Below are 19,533 nucleotides of genomic sequence, written 5' to 3' on the forward strand. Positions count from 1 at the left end.
AAAATTTCCAAAAAGTAACTACTACGTGATGCTGTTTTTGACTACTTTGTGCACAACTAATATTTTTCACCGAATGAATATGCACTATTTTTCAAATTGACGTATACAAAAGTTAAATTATATAAAAATTAAATTTCCAAGTGTGGGGGAGGGGGCTAAACGCCCACTGGGAGGGTGGCAAGGGCGGTAATGGGCGCTGCACGACAGCGCCTCTGAGAGAATGATAAGGAGTGGCACCGCCACCATGATATCCTTACCGCTCTTTGAAATAGGACGGTAGACGCCTATTTATACACATATGTTTATCAGAGGCCTATTTTTAAATATTAATAATAGAAAATATAAAAATAAAAAACTCCTGAAGTCGCATCGTGTTATTATCCTCAACATCTACCGGCCCGTCTACACACATCTTTTTTTCTCGCCACTCATCTTCTGGCCGCAACTACTTCAGATTTTCCCAAGCGCCCACGAAGGTCCACTCCTCTCTCTAAAAAAACACGAAGGCCCACGCGGAATGGTGCTCGCATTTTATCGCAGCTCGACCGTGGGCCTCATGGCAGCACTCGCCTCACCTCACCGGGCGGAGCTCCCTCCGCAGACCGCAGCCCGTTCTGCCCGACGCCCCGTCGTTCTTCCTCTCCGACTGGTCAGCGGGCAGAAGCACGATCGAGGGCGCGCGCGGTGCGCTTCAGCCCCACTCGTCGGCGGTCTGGCAGTGCCAGCATCGAACTCCCCGTACGTTTCTACCATTTCCACCGGAAAAGCACGTGACCGAACAACCGCGGCGGCTCGCGATCTTCGTCGCGGGGCAACCGCCGCGGGTCACATGGGGACCTGTACACGCGAGCGGCGGAGGCCGTGTGTCACCGCGACGGCCGACGCGAGCGATATGGGCCGTGCCAAGCTAGTACATGCGCTTGTTCCGCCGCCTCATGGGGTGTACCGTATACCACTCTTGCAGCACGGGGGTGGTCCACGACTTCACGTCTGGATGGTGAGTTACTGGAACGTGCATGACACGGACAACTTTACGGAAAACCAAAGGTAGAAAAAAAGGCTGTGCGGTATACCCGTGTACCCGATTACCGTTCAATTTTTTTACCCAACTAGGCATCTACCCAACAGGAACCGGAAATCTGAATCCCCTACATGCATGAGGTAATCCTCTACAGAGCTAGCCAGCCAGCCATCATGCAAACTGTTGGCTGCTGCTTGTTGCACCGGAGCAGTTCAAAGTGTTGCTGTGATGGTGCCAGCCAGGCAACCAGCACCGTTTGATCGCGTCCACGACAGCACATGCATTGAATGCCACAACGTTATCTCCAGCCGCTCTCAAGTTTCGATCGGTTGGCATGTGGATCGCGCGGGAACTTTCCATGCGCGCCGCACTGCGCGCATTCACGCTCCCCCCGCCCACCACCGAACCGTGAACCTGCACACGCCGTATTCAATGGCCCTAACCGAAGCTGCAGGCAGGGCAGGGGAGCGACGTAGAAGAAAGTGCCCATGTCAAGGTGAAATGCACCGGGATCGATTCTGTCGTGCCCGGTCGACCGAAGAAAAAGTCAAGTGATCTCTACCAAGACGGTGCAATAAATTTTGGAGAACAAAGGAGGGAGCGAGTCAAATCTATCAAGGATGTGCGGGCCTAACTAGCTAGCAGGCCGTGATCAGACATTTCATTCCAATGCTTGCATGTGGCGTGTCTCCGGGACGCGGCCTGTTTTTCCCATCCATCTCGGAGACAAAAATTCAGGAGTACGCGTCTATACTGTGATCTGAAAATGTGCTTGCGTCGCATCGTCTGGCTTACTGAAATCTACTGCTAGCTTATATCTCAGTTCAGTCATTCGTGGCGTTTGGTTTGCTACAGGCATAATCGATCAGAGGGTTGATGTAGCTGTAGGGTTCGGGAAGCCGAGAACTGTGATGGCAAAAGGTCCCAAAGCATCAGTGTGTTAATTTCAAATATCAGCCCCAAGTGATCAATGCAAGTAGCTATAATGTGGTGTATGCATGCGTGACCTGAAGGTTTCATAGGGTTATGTCGCGTATGCATATTCCACCAACTTATAGTGATTTCGACATAACATTGACAATGACACAAAGATAGGCAGAATCGTAGCCTATATATTCTCGAAAGAGGATATTGTTCACGATGACAGATCACTCATTGAATTCATTCATCGCTTCAGCTATCGTGAATGTTGCTGCAAGCCCGCAACCATCGTCTATCAGTAGTAGTTGTACATGTACCGATTTTTCACCTCCCATGGTCCAGCACTACAATGCTGACATATTTCACGCTTGCCCAGAGGCACCATAGATTCAGGATTCTGCCCAGGGATTCAACCGCACGCATGCATCTGGATCAACGCAACATCCCACTGTTCCTGTTGGTCCTTTTTTTTTTAATTACCGGTGCCATCGACCAGTAAACAAGAGGGCATTCACCAATCACGCATGGTCAGTCTTCTACCTCCCATCTGACAGTCTGACCTCTGCTCGGGTAGCCGGAATTGGACACCGACATCCTGACCTCCGGACGGTAATCCTCCAGACCCCCAGTCGTCTCGTCGGCTCGTCGCAGAGCCCTCTTGCATAGTTGCAGCATAGCATGCATGTTGTGCCACCCGGGCCCCGGCGCGTGGTAATCAATCAATCAGCACGACCCCGCGTCGGCCCTGACCCAACCGTGACTGCTCCAACCATCACCATGCACGCACATGCAGAGCTCACCAATATGGACGAAGAGCACGGTAACTGTTCGCTCCTTCACGCATCCCTGCAGGTCCCTACTACCCACATGTTCTAGGGGCCTCCGGCAAAACGTGCCCTATAAGTATGGCTCCAATGTGTTGGCCGGCCGGTCACATACTCACATTTGATCCCGGCGTGGCCCGAGGCTCCTATCTCCTACCTAGCACCTAGCAGCTTGGGATGGAGCGTGCAACAATGCGGTGGCTGCCGGCGCTGCTCGTCATCCTGGCCGCGCGGCTGGCCAGCGTCGCCGTCGTGCGGGCCGAGCCACAGGTGCCGTGCTACTTCGTGTTCGGGGACTCGCTCGTCGACAACGGGAACAACAACGACATCCTGTCGCTGGCGCGGGCCAACTACCCGCCCTACGGCATCGACTTCGCCGGCGGCCCGACCGGCCGGTTCAGCAACGGCCTCACCACCGTTGATGCAATATGTAAGCTCCCTGCTCTCTCCTTTCTTGCTTGGTTTGTGTGAGCTACTGACATAGTATATAGTATCGAGCTGCATGCATGGTTACTCTACTCTCTTCTCTCGCTTGGTTTTTGTTTAGTTTTTCAGAGGAGGTTCTGGATTTTGGTTGTTGAGTAACACTGAGGTGCACTGGTTGTCTGGTTTTAGTTGGCCCGGGCCGATCAGAAGAGATTGCATAGATCAGGTGTGAGTGTCCATGCCTATAGCGCGCTTTGAATGAAGTGTCTATATATTCAGGTGATGTCATGGCAATCTGAGTGCCATGATGACGACCCTTGAGGCCTTGACAAAGTTTGTAGACAAAGTTGGTCCCCTCCCTAGCGTACGCCGTATGAGGGCTGATGCGTTCCTTCCCTTGTACTCCTAGTATTGTTTTCTCTGTTCTTGACCAGAGAAGAATCCAGTTGCACTTATGTATAAATTCTAACACCGATACCTGAATTCACTAGGAACAATGACAATCGTGCTTCGTCAGATCCATCGAATCTGACCAATAAGTACTGACAGAGTGACAGATAGTACAGGAGTGCTACCACTAGTAGAAACTTTGGCATAAGTCGAGAACATACTGCTTCTGCTACTTGTCAAGAATCTGAAATAATCGATGCGGTTAATTGCTCGGTCATTTCATTTACTTCTATCAAATTTCTGAAACAATTACTTACACACGCATCGTATGCATGTGTCCGTTTCAGCTCGGCTTCTGGGCTTCGACGATTACATCCCCGCATACGCCGGTGCAAGCAGCGATCAGCTCCTCACCGGCGTCAACTTCGCCTCCGCTGCAGCCGGAATCCGGGACGAGACTGGCCAGCAACTGGTAAGCACACAACATTATCCTCTTGAGAGAATGAGAGATTAGCAATAGCAAAGTTAAAAGCTACGCACTGGAACACGCATGACGCATCCATGTGCGTTTATTTGCAGGGTGCACGGATAAGCTTCGGCGGTCAGATCCAGAACTACCAGGCTGCCGTGCAGCAGCTGGTGAGCATCCTGGGCGACGAGGACTCGACGGCGAACCACCTGAGCCAGTGCATCTTCACCGTGGGCATGGGCAGCAACGACTACCTCAACAACTACTTCATGCCCGCCGTGTACTCCACCAGCCAGCAGTACACGCCGGAGCAGTACGCCGACGCGCTCATCGACCAGTACTCGCAGCAGCTCAGGACCTTGTACAACAACGGGGCCAGGAAGGTGGCGCTGATGGGCGTGGGGCAGGTCGGGTGCAGCCCGAACGAGCTGGCGCAGCACAGCCCCGACGGCACCATCTGCGTGGAGCAGATCAACGGCGCCATCGACATCTTCAACCGGAAGCTCGTCGGCCTCGTCGACCAGTTCAACGCGCTGCCGGGGGCGCACTTCACCTACATCAACAACTACGGCATCTTCGAGGACATCCTGAGAGCCCCAGGAGCAAACGGTATGCATATCACTTTGCATTCCCTTGAGGAATCAACTCGATCCAAAGCACACGGTAGCTAGAATATTAGTGCATCCTGAAAGCAGTTGAACTTTGGATTTGTGCAGGTCTGACGGTGACGAACAGAGGGTGCTGTGGGGTCGGGAGGAACAACGGGCAGGTGACGTGCCTGCCATTCCAGACGCCGTGCGCTAACAGGAACGAGTACCTCTTCTGGGATGCCTTCCACCCCACGGAGGCGGCAAACATCCTCGTTGGCCGGAGGGCGTACAGGGCGGCTCAGCCGACCGACGTCCACCCGGTGGATCTGCGCACGCTCGCTCAGCTCTAGTTGTAAGATGTTGGTCACGTCAAGATGGCCAAAGCTACAGTGTCTTCTCTTTTTTGTTTTTTTCTCTATCATGACTGTGCCTGAAATTGTAAGGCTACATATTTCCTTTCTTCTGCGTGCTACTCGCAAGACATGTGTGCATCTGAACAATATATATGATATACGCAGAGAGGGTTTCCGGTTTTGTTAGTGTAATTGATGGCATATTCGATGCTTCCTATTAATTCAGTGATGGTTACGCTGAAAATGAAAACCAGCATAAAAAAAGTTTGAAATTTCGAATGAAGGGTGCTTTACACGCCGGTTCCACCGTCCGGTCACCATCCCGCCTTCTCTTCTTCCACACGGCCGGCCAACTGGGCGCCTGCTTGTCTAGTCGGCGCATCAACGAAACGGCCGAACCTACATACACAAGAGGAATGCGGACAACGCAGCTGTACAAGTGAAGAAATCGAATGGCTTGCTGGCTCGTGAGTACGAATATTTGTGACAAATCAGCTTACTGCGCAAGTAATTCTTGACCGCAGCTTCATACAGATTAGACCATCCCAACCAATTCTCGTCAGTGCACAGAATCCTTTCACGAAGGAATTTTCGTTCCCTTCAGCGTTCCAACGATTTTTCTTCACAGCTCCTGTCACAAAGGAATTCCATTTCTTTCAGGACGAGATTCTTTTATACCTTTACGAATACCTTCGAAGGAAAGCTATTGAAGATGAGAGAAAATAAAAAAAATAAAAAGGAAGAGGAAAATTAGAAAGAGAACGAAATGAAGTAAATATAATTAGGGGTGGTCTTAGACCAGCAAAGAAAATAACTCTTCCTCTCGACTGTTGCCGTTCCTATAGCGTGCAGTGTAGTGCAGTAAGAACCCATGGGCACATGGACGGCTTGCAGCAAAGTGGATTCTGAGAATGAGCATTACACACGAAGGCAGCAGATTTGTTCTTTGCAAAAAGTTCGACAAAAAAGTGCCAAATATGAAACTGCTCCGACCGACATGCTTCACTTCCGCCAGCTACCTTGATTTGTTATTATTGGGAGAAACCATAGACTGATCAAAGGCAGCAATCTGTAGATGGGGTTGGGGCCTTTTTTTTTGGCGGGGGGGCGGGGGGGGGGGGGGGAGTCGACTTTCGGAATTGCCAAAAAAATCCTTTGATTTTACCGGGGCTCAACAGTAAATGTCAGATGTACAATAGCTATGACCACCAGAAGAAAATCAACCAGCCGCAAAACCATTCCTTTTCAGAAGTTTAGAACACAAAGATACGATATACAAGTTGATTTTCTAGCAATCATGAATATGATCCTCCAAACGAAATCAACAGCTCGGATAGGTGCTTAAAAGTTGGATCGTGACAAACGTGATGAACGGGTGGTGCTGCCTTCATTGCGATCTTTCTTCCACATTCCCTCGAAGCTCAGGAAACATCTAAGAGGTCTCACCTGTTCAAACACAACCAACATAAGAACACCTTTTGCTAGAACAGTCTATCTTCCGCTATGACACAACAGTGACAACACAACGAGAAGGCATTCACTGCTTACCTTCCACCGGTTCCTTTGAGCTATTTCATTTTGGATAGCAGACAACCGATCGATGATTTCACTAAAATCAGGCCTGTCTGCAGGATTTTCACTCCAGCATTCCTCAATCAACCTTTAATAGTGTCAAGTAGACAGACGAGCAAGTCAGTATGAAATAAACGAGGTAAAGTCACAATCCATAATGGCATGTGGAGGAAATAGAACATGTTGAATTCCCCGCATCCAAATAGTTAGATTGAACTTGGCTCACATAAGCTTGTTTGTTATAAGTTCAGGATGAAAAACATGCCACACCAATGTTCTAACGAAACCGTAATAGCCAAAACACATAAAAAATAGGGGGAGAGAAAGAATGAAAGCTTACCCTCTTAACCCATGAGCATAATGCTTTGGATGAGCTCTAAAATGCGGTCTTTCTTTAGAATTGTGTGCCTTCTCAATTTCACCATTTTTCTTATCATGATAAGGAAGACATCCTTCAATCATCTGAAAAAGTTAAAATTATGAGTCCAAAAGTGGCCATATGGGGGATTCCGGCCTTCCAGGAGTGGTTGGAGCAGGATTGAGTGCTGTTCTTATGCTTAGAGAAACCCTATAACAATAGTGCCAATCGAATAAAGGTTCCAACAGTGTATCTGTGTAACATACTCAATACTATACAAAATATGTAGGTAGCAACACAATAATATATCCAGAGCATAGAAATGCATAATACTACCAACCGAGTCTAGCTCAGTTGGTGCCACGTGTGGGTGTGCACCTCCACCACCAAGATTTGAGTCTTCTTCGGCTCATATTTGGGTGCCTTCTTCTTAATGAAAAGAAACCTAGTCCTTCCTAGGTGTTCTTGAGAAGAAAAAAACAGAAAGAAATGAAAAATGCTATATAACAATACTTACCTCCTGAACTATCAAAGCGAAAGAGAAGATATCCACTTTGGTATCATACTCTTCATTTCGCAGGACTTCTGGAGCTACATACCTACCTGTGACATTTTTACCAATTATCAGGGCATATAGAACAAATAAAGGTGGGCACTAATTTAGCACAGAATTAGTACGGTCAACAATAAAATTACTTACAAGCATTGCCTGGAGAAGTTACCGCTCTCTCTTCTCTAATTTTTCTTCTCCATTTTAGCATCTTACACAAATCAAAATCTGCCACCTTCAGATGTCCAGTGTCATCCCTCAATATGTTTCTGTTGTCTTACACGATGGACATATAGTCTTTTAACAAACCAGGCATTTAAAGCGCCTCATGGGGTGTATAACAAACATGTAAGCAAGCTTCAAAGAAAAAAATATAAACATGAAAGTACTCACGAAGGCTCAAGGTCACGGTGGATGATGGCTTGAGGTTTATGCTCATGTAAGTAACTCATTCCTCTGTTACATTTCACAAAGAGACACAAGTTAGGTTTACTTTATAACACCAAAAGGTAGCAGTCCAACAGAGCAAATCTCATATCCAGGACATGGCTGGCAGACCTTGCAATATCAAGAGCTAACTTCACCGCATATGATGGGGCCAGCGCTCCTTTCTTATTCAAGTGAGTCCGCAAATCACCCTGGAAACAAATATTTTGATAATTCTCATCAATCCATGAATTAATGCTATATATTTTGATACTCATGTGCTGGCATATTTGCTTTATGTTATAGAAATAAAAATGTTGTTAATAATGCTAGACATTTCTGAAGTGTTGAAATCATACTGCCAGTAGTTAGGAAGAAGTCAACATACATGTGTGATCTTAGCTAAACAAATATCACAAAATTGAATTGAATACACATTGCCAACTTCCACTGATCTAATGTGGCCAGATATTGCCACAAAGACAGAAGCTGCTAAAACAACAAGGTAAAGACTGATTGCACATTGCCTGACTGAAAGAAAGAGCTAAAACAAGGCAAATAATGATTATAAATAGTCAATCGAGCATGGACAGCATTTCACTACTCATGCATATACATGACCAGATAAGTACAATAATATGAAGGCCTAGATCCACACCAAGAAAGGGTTAACCTAGGGCATTTGCTCATATAGCAACTAATCGAACAGGCCTCACAAATACGCAGAATAATGCCAATTTTAAAGAGTACAATGCCCTTAAGACAAACCTTGCGCATAAATTCCATGACAATCATCATTGGGCTGCTTTGTGTTACAGCACCCAAAAATTGCACGACATTTGGATGCCGTATAAGTTGCAGCACGTCAAGTTCGTCCCTGAATGCTTGCCTGCAATGGGAGAAATCCATCCGTACTGTCAGTAAAATACAACTAGGGGACAAAAGGTACAGTTCAGTGAAACAAAGCCAAGATAGACCAAAACAAAATTAACAACTCAATGGAACCAACCTACACTTTGTTCTCGTCCATAATTAGATCATCATCCAGCTTCTTAACAGCAACAGGAATGCCCCTCCATGTTGCTTTCCGATATGTACCCTGAGAAGAAAATAGAAACTATAACTAAAAATAATTTCAACAGTAATAGCCTGATAAAGAAACTCAATTGCTTCGAAAATTTATTAAAATTAAGAGTTCAATAGCATACGATTAGTAGGGTCAACCAATTGTAAGGTATGCTGATTAATGCTAGAGTCAACCAAATCACTAAACTCACAGGAAAAAATGGCAAGATATATACAAACCTTAGATATATCATTGCCATTAGTGAAATCAAGCTCTTTCGGGTCAATCTCATATTCAGGAAGTTCACGGTCGTTGTTCACATGCATTGGAGCAATCTTCAAGAAAGAAGCGAACGTTCAGAATACCGTAACATAACAGCGCATCAGGAAGAGACAACACACGCACAGCATAGTACCCTGAGCTTGGAGCCATGCTTCTCCAAGATCTTGATCACATCATGATTGTGGTAATGCATCGCATCCGCCAAAGGCTGCCAATAGTAGCAACACTCAACTATAATGCAGCAATTCACAACAAAACATACATGTACAAACAACCCATGTTCCACGTGCCTAACAAAGCCTACAAATTGCATCCAGCTAACGTATTCAATCCCTGCAACTTAGTGTACCAATCTTGTCGTCTATATCTGATAACGCTCGCAATAGAAATTCCAATTTACAGTCAGATATTACTCAAAGAATTCTAAGGTCCTCATCCAATGCAACCAAAAAGAACAAAAAACAAGAGCAGCCGAAGTTAAACAGCAAGCACCGTGCTGCCCCACTGGTCCTCGGCGGCGGCCTCCGCGCCGCGCTGGAGGAGCAGCTCGGCGATCTCGGTGTGGCCCTCGCATGCGGCTATGTGCAACGCCGTGCGGCCGTCGGAGTCGCGGAAGTTGGGGTCGGCGCCGGCGTCGAGGAGGTCGCGGATCCCCTCCGCGTTGCCCCCGTGGACCAGGTACATCAGCTGGAAGCTCATGACGCCGTTCGCCTCGGCCGACACCTCCGCGGCGCCCGCACCGCCCTCGCCGTGGACGGGCGCCAGCGACGACTGCTTCCCCAGCCTGAACTGCGGCGTCGTAGGCACCGCCGCCGCCGCGGGGGACATCGTTTCCATCGAGACGGCGCGGGGGAGATCGAATCGGAGACTCGTGCGAGCGAATTGAGCAGAGCGGAGGGGGCCAGTGCGAGCGAATTGATAGATAAAGAGAATCGAGGGGGTTTGGTGATATGTGAGTCAGGTTCTACGTGTAGACAGTATTTTAGTATAAAGTAGTAGAGAGCGTGATATGATATTAATTTTTCTATTTAGAATAACTATCGAGGTGATAATTTACTTTGTGAAGTTGAAGGGAGAGTAGTTTGTGAGTGAAAAATATTAATTAATTTGTAGTCGAGCGCCGTAGTAATAGTACTATTTATGAGATATTGTATCAAATTTTGTTAATATCTAATGGCTTATGAGGAATTGAAGTGACCGTGATTTCAACTCGTATAAGGTTAGAGTATCCCAATTCGAATGAGTGGCTGGCGGTTGGGCTGGCAGCAGCCGGCCAACGAACTCCGCGGCATGAACCGATACGGAAACAACTGCCGCGGGATATCGCGCGGATGAGTGGGTGACAGCTGGGCCCCGCTCGCTCAAAGGGGACTCCGTGTTGCCGGCTACGCTCCTGTGTTGCCCGTGCGTCTCAAAGCTTAGCTAAACTGATGGACCCCTGCTTATATGTAGGTTCATCCATCCGTACTCTGTCAACAACCAACTAAAATATGGACAGCTTTAGACATTGGCATGGTCTTGGCACTGACATGTCTGCTCATTCCGTCCATGGCATCTTGTTATAATCTAAAACGGCATACATCCTCGAGCCTAGTAACATCAAGTCTACAGATATTTTGTCGCGAAATCCTGAAATGTTCTATCCTCGAAACTCAAGGATGACGTGTGCTGACATGGTACTTTACCAACAACAGCGAGGGAAGTACTTCGAAAAGATCATTTAGGGCCAGCAGGCGCCACTTGCGTACCTAAAGCTTATGTCCACACAGGGATTAAGGCGAGAAGATCAAACACGCAGCTAAGACGACTTGGATATTTGTGCTCTAGAAAAAAATATGTTGGCGTTTGTAGTAACATGTCACTGTTACGTAAAATAGGATAAGAACTTTGTTGACGTACCAGGAGGCAGAGATAGGACAAGGACTTCTATAGTTGTATTGTGATGCTAAGCCTTCGGTTTCGTCAGTGCTGCGCAGAACAAATCATGGCGGCGCGGCAGAAAGAACTGTGAACCTGCAGGTATTGACGTGTTCTCGGATTCCAGACGCAGGCCTCGATCTTCTGAGAAAACGTTTGTTGAACGGTTTGCAAGTTCTGAAAGCGACCTTATGAATCTATTTTGGTCGGTCACAGTTGCAGGTATAAAATGACGGACGCAGCTAGGATAGGCTCATAAATTTATATGGTTGTTGCTAAAAGTCCAAATCGTCGGTTCATACTTGATAGTTAATTCCAAGTAGTAGTTTTATACAAGAACTTTGCAAGTCTCCAACTAGTCTCGTCTAAGTACATGTACTGGCTACACGCCTACGCTCATCTGCTCTGAGACTTGGAAAGAACCTGGCAACCGAGTATATACCTCTGTATGGTTTTTTAACACCCTTGACTAAATCAGGAAGGGCATCGATCTCACCTAGAATATTAGTTGCTTGACATTTTCCACCTTCAGCGGGTGCTGCCCGGCCCCTGGTATTCATCTTGTCTCCCGGAACGGGTCATCATGCCTCCTGGAACTGGAGCGATCACATATCTAAGCTACCCTCTCCAGAGCTGAAAGGCCATTGCTGATTGCTGATCTGGTCATGCGTACATGCTAGTAGAGTTGGCTGATTTCGCTTGGAGCATACAAACTATACAAGTGACAGTTTCGAAGACGAACAGAGAGAACATTGAAGCATACCAACGCACGTAAAAGAAAGCGCGTACCCCGCTGAATCAGCCGCTCCCGCAGCTCCGCCATCACAAGTTCCTTCAGGCTGGCACATGTGAGATGTGTCTCCCCGTCAACCCAGCCGCCTCCTTCAACCTGAATTAACCCTCCTGACACTGAACCACACTTGAATGAATGAAGGATATGTGTTTTGCAAGAAGAGCATTGACTTACAGGCTGCGTGCTCAGGACACCAACAACAGGTTGCAAGATAGTGCGACTGCTTTCTGGATTAATTTGTCTTGGGGAAACGACAGCATCATATCGGAGATCACAGCACCTCACGTCAGTGGCAGCAATGGACAGCTAGAAAATGCCATGTCAAAGTAGGGGAAAACGCTTAGAGGCTGTCGAGTACTTACAGATGGATCCAAGATGCGCAAGATGAGCACCTTCGGTGCTTCACTGAGGGTGCAAGAAGAAGCAGAGTTATTCCTATAAAAATAAAGATGCAAGCCGCCGCCCCGGGCAGTTGCAGTCTCACGGTACAAGTTTTGCCAAAAATGCATCTTTCACGAGTGCCCTATGTAATGCCACATTTCTGGTGCCCCGGCATATAGCTCGAACCACACAACGTTACTATATCTGAGAGCAATGCTAACGAAAACACAAACACAAGTGAACAACGTCAGTGCAATGCGGAGTAGGCAAGTGTTAGTATTCGGTGCTTAGTTTGGTGGATGCAAATGTTTTACCAGGCATCATACAGATCATGAGATCATGGACATTTTCTGGACCTGTTCACATGATGGGCAAAATGTGGTAAACACAAATAGTTTAGCCTTTTTCATCTGAAAACACTGGAACAGAAACAGCAACATAGGATTCGAAAATTAGCCAATAACTCCTCATAATACATGACACTAGCACAGATGGCAGCGGCTTATTCCATGGAGCGGGCACAGAAACAGAAACCGTTCTTTGTTTTCATTTTTACAGGTGAAAGAATTCTATAGATGATATTGTATGGAACTATCAGATACTCTTTGCAGTACATCAATCAGATCCAAAGAGAACTGTATAGCATGCTAGAGCACTTTCTTAATTAATGTCGTATCAAACATGTAAACTACATCAGTACAGGTACTACCAATTTTCATGTTGGATATGTATGAAAGGCAATTATAACATTTTGCAGCCCAAGAAAATCATAAACAAGCATAATTAATGCATGCCCATTTGGGCATATCAGTGTTGGATTATCAACATCTTCATCAGAAGCTGAACATTGTCCACTCGGTAAGGATGACAAAAGGAGAGAAAGGAATGTTCAGATTGTCATCTGTTTTGGGCCTTTACCTCTTGGAGAACATTGTGTATTTTTTTCATGGAGAATTTTGGAGAACATTGTTATCTTCAAGAAAAAAGATGCTTCCACTTTTCAGCTATGAAAGTAGTCCTGGACTATGAAGAACAGATCTTCCTTTGAGTATCGTACAACCATATCAGATATTGTGCGCAATCATTCAACCACAACCACACCAAAGTGTACTCAAACGATGGAATCATAAGAGAACCAATGGCAGAACTTTTATGTGAAGGCTGGAGACGGATACAAAATAATATCTAGTTCACCAACATAAAAATCTGACAAGATCAAAAGTTGATTATAATGGTTACATATATTAATATCATTTAAATAAAAATCTAAGTTTGTTCTCAATGGAACTATTTCTGAATGTTAAATGTAATGCTCAACTCATGTTGCTACACTTTTTTTATCATTGCCATTCCCATATTTGTTAATTCAAGTTGGCTTGCTGCGTTAATTCATGAATTCAATTAAGCACAATGTGGTAAAATATGGACATGCATATGTTTACAGTATCATCTTTGTATGTGATCTGTTTCCACCCCCCCCCCCCCCCAAAAAAAAACCTTTAAGGCATATATGCATATTTTACCCTCCATGAGAAAAAAGAGCTGGTAGATTCTACTTTCTCTAGAATCCTTATCATGAAAAGAACAAAAGTAACAGTTGGCTTTGGAACGCACAACTAGAACAGATTCACATGCCAGGCAGAATCTGATTGCACTGAAAACCTGCACATATGACCTACTAGATAAGCTGCCATATCATGAGAGCTCATGGTGTGAAGGTTGATAACTTGAGATGCATAAGCTGTTTTGGGCAAAGTCAAATAAAGGAGAAACAAACAACAGTATCGAAGCAAGCAATACTATACTAACTACAATGCTTTTCTCAATGCATATATACCAAGGAATGGCAGAACGTTACACTAGCAGAAAAAGGTTCTCTAAATGATAAAACTAGCCCACCACTGGTATACAAGCCTACTACCAGTAACACGCTTAATCAAATAAAAGACCTCCAATCAAACCAAGAAGAGTTTGGTATCAACTATATTCTTTAGAAATTGCTCATGAGTGAATACCTTTTCTTCTTGTAACAATAAGCCTCTTCTCTTTCTTGAAAGGCAGCTACTAGTCTTGGGCAACACATTTCACTAGGATTCACAAACAAGGTCTAGAAAACTTAGTAGACCCCCCTATCCAAATAATTTATCCAAATTGTAGGATACTAGTTATGCATTGCATGCTATTTTGCAATGGATTTGTTATGATATGGCAATACTAAACAGTACTGGGCACTTTTAAGAGAAAAGGGTGAATAATCTCATACTCCATTTTCTTTTCACGTTTAAACATAAAATTTCACAAAACAATTCAGCAAATTTATTTGAAGTGTCTGATACTCTGATATCTACGCAGAGTAACAAATACTTGGGTTGCATAGCATACCAAATATAGGCAATTTAAGGTTACTAAACACAATGTGCTGATAAAGCAATAATGAAAACATACATCTATACATTGAAGGCACAAAATATCAAGTTTTTGATGCATTAGCATTAGTTACCCACATTTTCTCAGATACAAAGAGATCCTACGGCCAAAGAGAACAGCCAAGTAGCCAATCGATTGCACTATGCTGCCATACTTTCTCCGGTAAACCAAAACAATGCTAGCAGTACAATGCCTTGGGTGCAAGAACCAGAGAAACATGTGCACTAAAACATTGAGCATAAGTTGAAACAAGCTCGGATCTGTGGCAACATGACATGACACTAGTATCTCAACTTTATAAAAGGTGATCATGACAACCACCGTCCGCACTTTATAAGCAGTTCATGCTCAGACCCTGCCTCTCCAAGTCGACATTGAGCAAGGTAATAACTGCCAGATAAGATCGGTAACAGGTTATCCTTGTTCTCCAGCAAATGTCTGCTGTGGAACCTTTGGTTCTGGCCCATGTGATACGGGATGTGTTGGATTCATTTACACCAACTATTCCCCTTAGAATAACCTACAACAACAGGCTTCTTCTGTCAGGTGCTGAGCTGAAACCATCTGCAGTTGTGAATAAGCCACGAGTTGATGTTGGTGGCACTGACCTCAGGGTGTTCTACACACTGGTAAGCAAGACATATACACTATCACGTGGTACCATCTGCTAAACTTTATTTCTATTGACAATGCAACTACAGTTTTGAGAAGTTTAAACTCAATCCCTTGTTTCAACTTGTTTGTTCTTCGTCCTGAAAAGGTACTGGTGGATCCAGACGCCCCAAGCCCAAGCAATCCATCACTAAGGGAGTACTTGCACTGGTAAGCTGATGGCAGTTTTGCAATGTATTTCCTTTCCCAGTGGGCTAGATAGACAGCCTGCAGTCCTGGCAGGGTACACTTTATGGGTTCTTTTTTTCTTTTCTACTTTCCAGATATTTCTTCCTTTTAATTGATGTTCTTGTTTTAATATAGTTTGTGCTGCGTGTAGGATGGTGACAGATATTCCAGGAACAACTGGAGCCAGCTTTGGTACATCTCATGAATAACACCTTTTCCACCCAGGTTCTTCATTTTTCATCAGGATTTTGTAGATTGCAAAAGATCCTCAGATGTGTTAACTGCCACATACTCAACAAGAACCGACCTTACGATAGGAAGTACTAGTGAGCCTATCATCTCAGAACAAGAGAATCCTTGAACCTATCAGACAAAACAGAAGAACTTTTAATATAAGTGGTTACTGCACACCCTTTTTTTCGCTTAACATCATACCCACTTTATAGGGTCTAAATATGAGAGGCTACAGAAATTTGGCATGTGTGTTGCCGTGATGGCACAGTGCTTTCTTTCAAATTCTATGTTGAAATATTAGGCATGCTAAATGTGAAGAATCTTCTATAATCATCTGATTTATCAAGCGATTAGTGATAAACTGATAATTAGAGTTGCTCAATAGCACATAGTAAAGAGGATAGCACAAATGATGCTGCTGCACTAAAAAATCTGTGGCCAACTCTGGCCTCACTAATGCTTATCTTTATAAGGACTAAAAGTTAACAGAATAAGCTCAGACCAAACAACTGAGTTTATTCTTTTACCCCCAGGAAAACAGCCTTTGAACCAGCTAGCTTATTTGGATAAGCTATAAGCCAAATAGGCTGTCTTATTTAATTTTCCAAAGCTATGCAAACAGACCCTGCAGAGGTGACTATGATTTGTCTAGGACAGAAGAGAGATCAATATATCATAGCAGATGAAGTGAAAATCTTTTTTGGCATTGTGAAAAAACGACTAAATTCAGAAGTATAAATATAACACTAGAGTCCTCTTGCAGGTCAAGAGCTCATGTTGTACGAAAGACCAGAACCAAGATTTGGTATACACCGCATGGTATTTGTGCTGTTCCGGCAACTTGGTAGGGGGACGGTTTTTGCACCAGACATGCGACACAACTTCAATTGCAGGAACTTTGCACTTCAATACCACCTGGACATTGTAGCCGCCACATATTTCAATTGTCAAAGGGAAGCAGGATCTGGGGGAAGAAGGTTCAGGCCCGAAAGTTCTTAAAAAATAAAATAGAGACTACAGACCATTGCATGGTCGTGCTATAGTGAAAGTTTCAAAATAATGTGCATGATAGTATCAAGCGCATTGTAATGTCTGTACACGCAGCACGATATATAGCTTTAACCACCACCGTATATATATATACATGAAAAGATCAAAACTATATTTGTGGTCATTTGGATAACATGTTTTGTTAATTTTATTTTGTGTAGATGTGTCTTCACCTGAGTTTCAGCAATAGTATAATTTGAATTTTCTAAAGAAAAGGTTAAAGTAGTTTTCCATATAACTCATAACTGTGAGTTTCATGAAAACAGAATTTTGTTATTCTTGTTTTATCCCAATGTAAGAAAACAAGGTTTTAGGTCGTTTAGGTAACCAAATCTAGTTTTACTTAATATCAAGATCCAAACAACACTTAATTTCTAGACATATTACTGTACAAAAAAAGAGTAAAATGATGCGATGGAAAAATGTCATTATGAAACAAACTTACTAAAGACTAAGAATGTGATTATTAATGTGATATTTTAGCTTATTCGGAAGAAAAGATCTGGCAACATGGAAACTCTTAGCAATCATCTCCACTGGCACGGGAGTAAAACCATTGATATCTGTCATTTAGTTGCAACTTCTGTTTGCACAACACTGGAAAAGGGCCATTTAGTTCATGTTAACTTGAATGAAGAATTCAATAATTGTATACTGTGCTCATATATTAAGCTACGACCATTTCCTTCACTGTGTAATGCAGTTGATCAGTTAGCAGTTCAGCATATCTTTATGTAGGGAAGATATACATAATTATTATATGAACAAAATGTTTCAAACTTACAGCTGAACTAGTGGGAATGGAAAAAACATTCTCACAAGGAGGCAAGCATCCACTATTTCTCAATAGCTCCAGGTTATCCTCAGTACATGTTCTATAAAGCCCAAGTTCAGACGTCTGATGTGCAAGTATAAAGAGTATCCCCATGCAGCCTACAAAACGGTTTGATTCATTGGTCATTCTCACAGCTTGTTAGTTACTGTGGGATAGAAATAACAGAGTTATCAACGGCAGTCAACGTTTGATTTCAGATATAATTGACTACGTTCTCGAAAAGAAATCTGAAACTCAAATGCACTATCTCAATATCCAACTTCAACTTCTAGTTCCTTGACATCACCTGCAGTCCTCCTCATGTGTTAAGTCTACATATACGTGGTTCAGATGTGCCATGATAATTGCATTGAATAGAAACTGCAAATAAAATTTTGCTAATTTTTACACCAAGAAGTATGCAGTTCTGCTCACGAGTTGAACTAGGATACCAAAATTGGAGCAGTTCACACTTGCTTCTATTACCCAAGGAAAGATAAGAGAGGAACCTAAACAAGAAAAAATGTCTTACATAGAGTAGTGGCCATACAGAATAAGGTGTTTTCAAGAATGGACAGCTGAAAAAAATGTTAAAAACTGCCCATCCCCCTAGTATGGTGAAATTATTGTTTTTTCTGATGTGTTTGCAATTAGATCCGTACTAGTCTTCCATCCATAGGTGGAATCCATATTTTCCTATGTGCATCAAAATCCAACTTACTTAAAGAGAATAACCAGAGTCCAACCATGTTTATCCTCGACACTCACTGAATTTAAATCAGCAGAACAACCAGGGTCCAACCATGATGGAACACTGATCCAAACCAGCACGAAAGAGTAACACCCAACTCATATCAATTCATAATGTTTCTTTTTCAGCCATGCACCTTCTCAGTTATCTATCTGAATCCATCCCTTGCCTTCCATAGACCAACACATCCCACCACAAACTCCAACACTGTCCCCGTGCATAAATCAAATTACAGTCTGACAATCTCTCTCTCTCTCTCTCTCTCTCTCTCGGCCTCAAATCGCCCCAAAACCATCTCGCACTCGAGCTGTCATCCAGCCCAGCGTCAACGATTCCCAATCGGAACAAGAAACCAGTCTCTAATTCGCCCTGAGGTGTTACCAGATACACGAAATCCGAGTAATGTTAGAGGCGCTACCTCAGGCTTCGGACGGAGGATGAGGCAGGAGCACTGGTGGAAGAAACCGCCCCGAGCGACGGCAGTGGCGCGAGCGGTGTACGGGCACACACGGACGGCGGCTTCGGGATGGCTTGGGACTTAGGGAGGCTGAGTGGCGAGGCGAGAGAATGAAAAGCCTGCGCGCCGTCTCGCGCACTCACCCAAAAAAAAACTTTTTTTTTTGGGCAGCCAGAGACGGTTATCTTTAGCTTAAAAAAAATTTAGAGCTAAAGTTATAAACATGTAATATTTGGTTTAGCCATTTTATTCTTATTTTAAATTAAAAATAGATATTTAAATTATTTTATTTTACCCTACAAACTTTAGATCTAATATGAAACTTAGAGTTGAAGCTCCCAAACATGATTTAAGTTCGCGCGACTGCAAGGATGGCAGCGGCGGGGCTACATCTCGAGGCGGGCTCTCCACGTGTGCAGGCGAGGTCGTAGACTACTCATCTCGGTAGGGACTCGAGGGATTGGAGGAGGAGAAGGTCGCCCTGTACGGCATAGTGGTGTGGGGTTGGCGAGGCGGAGTCTACGCGTGGCGCGCGAGAGGCGGCCAGAGTTGGAGCTGAGCAAGGTGGATCTGCACCGAAGGTGGTTGTGGACAGTGATAGGACGGTCATGGAAGCCGAAC

General features: G+C 44.4%; 3 protein-coding genes across 4 annotated transcripts; 2 read left to right on the top strand and 1 right to left on the bottom strand.

Moving 5' to 3' along the window:
• The first annotated feature begins 2,891 nt into the window (after nt 1-2,891).
• On the top strand, nt 2,892-5,237 carry LOC133908734 (GDSL esterase/lipase At5g45670-like). Its single transcript, XM_062350874.1, has 4 exons — nt 2,892-3,196; nt 3,930-4,054; nt 4,162-4,660; nt 4,768-5,237. The coding sequence occupies exons 1-4, from the start codon at nt 2,944-2,946 to the stop codon at nt 4,989-4,991; spliced, it is 1,101 nt and encodes a 366-aa protein (XP_062206858.1). The 5' UTR covers nt 2,892-2,943; the 3' UTR covers nt 4,992-5,237.
• Nucleotides 5,238-6,133: 896 nt separating this feature from the next.
• LOC133908733 (integrin-linked protein kinase 1-like) lies at nt 6,134-10,205 on the bottom strand. 2 transcript variants are annotated; one of them, XM_062350872.1, is made up of 12 exons: nt 9,741-10,204; nt 9,382-9,456; nt 9,206-9,301; nt 8,914-8,999; nt 8,669-8,789; nt 8,033-8,112; nt 7,868-7,930; nt 7,625-7,743; nt 7,442-7,527; nt 6,907-7,028; nt 6,543-6,654; nt 6,134-6,440 (listed from the first exon to the last, which is right to left on the bottom strand). In XM_062350872.1, the coding sequence occupies exons 1-12, from the start codon at nt 10,083-10,085 to the stop codon at nt 6,336-6,338; spliced, it is 1,410 nt and encodes a 469-aa protein (XP_062206856.1). In that variant the 5' UTR covers nt 10,086-10,204; the 3' UTR covers nt 6,134-6,335. The 2 variants fall into 2 exon arrangements, with proteins under 2 accessions (XP_062206856.1, XP_062206857.1); XM_062350873.1 differs by lacking the exons at nt 9,206-9,301; nt 9,382-9,456 and having other exon boundaries at nt 9,741-10,205.
• A 4,955-nt stretch (nt 10,206-15,160) lies between these two features.
• LOC133908735 (protein VERNALIZATION 3-like) lies at nt 15,161-16,839 on the top strand. The gene is made up of 4 exons (XM_062350876.1): nt 15,161-15,395; nt 15,527-15,588; nt 15,758-15,798; nt 16,604-16,839. The coding sequence occupies exons 1-4, from the start codon at nt 15,201-15,203 to the stop codon at nt 16,837-16,839; spliced, it is 534 nt and encodes a 177-aa protein (XP_062206860.1). The 5' UTR covers nt 15,161-15,200.
• The last annotated feature ends 2,694 nt before the right edge of the window (nt 16,840-19,533 follow it).

The sequence above is a fragment of the Phragmites australis genome, chromosome 2 (assembly GCF_958298935.1).
Source record: "Phragmites australis chromosome 2, lpPhrAust1.1, whole genome shotgun sequence".
Lineage (NCBI taxonomy): Eukaryota > Viridiplantae > Streptophyta > Magnoliopsida > Poales > Poaceae > Phragmites > Phragmites australis.

Bases quoted from the DNA above. Each gene is read 5' to 3' on its own strand.
- LOC133908734 (XM_062350874.1), top strand. From the start codon at position 2,944: ATGGAGCGTGCAACAATGCGGTGGCTGCCGGCGCTGCTCGTCATCCTG. The intron at 3,197-3,929 runs GTAAGCTCCCTG...TGTCCGTTTCAG, and splicing joins CACCACCGTTGATGCAATAT to CTCGGCTTCTGGGCTTCGAC. The intron at 4,055-4,161 runs GTAAGCACACAA...GTTTATTTGCAG, and splicing joins ACGAGACTGGCCAGCAACTG to GGTGCACGGATAAGCTTCGG.
- LOC133908733 (XM_062350872.1), bottom strand. From the start codon at position 10,085: ATGGAAACGATGTCCCCCGCGGCGGCGGCGGTGCCTACGACGCCGCAG. The intron at 7,931-8,032 runs GTCTGCCAGCCA...GAAATGTAACAG, and splicing joins TTAGCTCTTGATATTGCAAG to AGGAATGAGTTACTTACATG. The intron at 6,441-6,542 runs GTAAGCAGTGAA...GTGTTTGAACAG, and splicing joins CTCAAAGGAACCGGTGGAAG to GTGAGACCTCTTAGATGTTT.
- LOC133908735 (XM_062350876.1), top strand. From the start codon at position 15,201: ATGTCTGCTGTGGAACCTTTGGTTCTGGCCCATGTGATACGGGATGTG. The intron at 15,396-15,526 runs GTAAGCAAGACA...CGTCCTGAAAAG, and splicing joins TCAGGGTGTTCTACACACTG to GTACTGGTGGATCCAGACGC. The intron at 15,589-15,757 runs GTAAGCTGATGG...TGCTGCGTGTAG, and splicing joins CTAAGGGAGTACTTGCACTG to GATGGTGACAGATATTCCAG.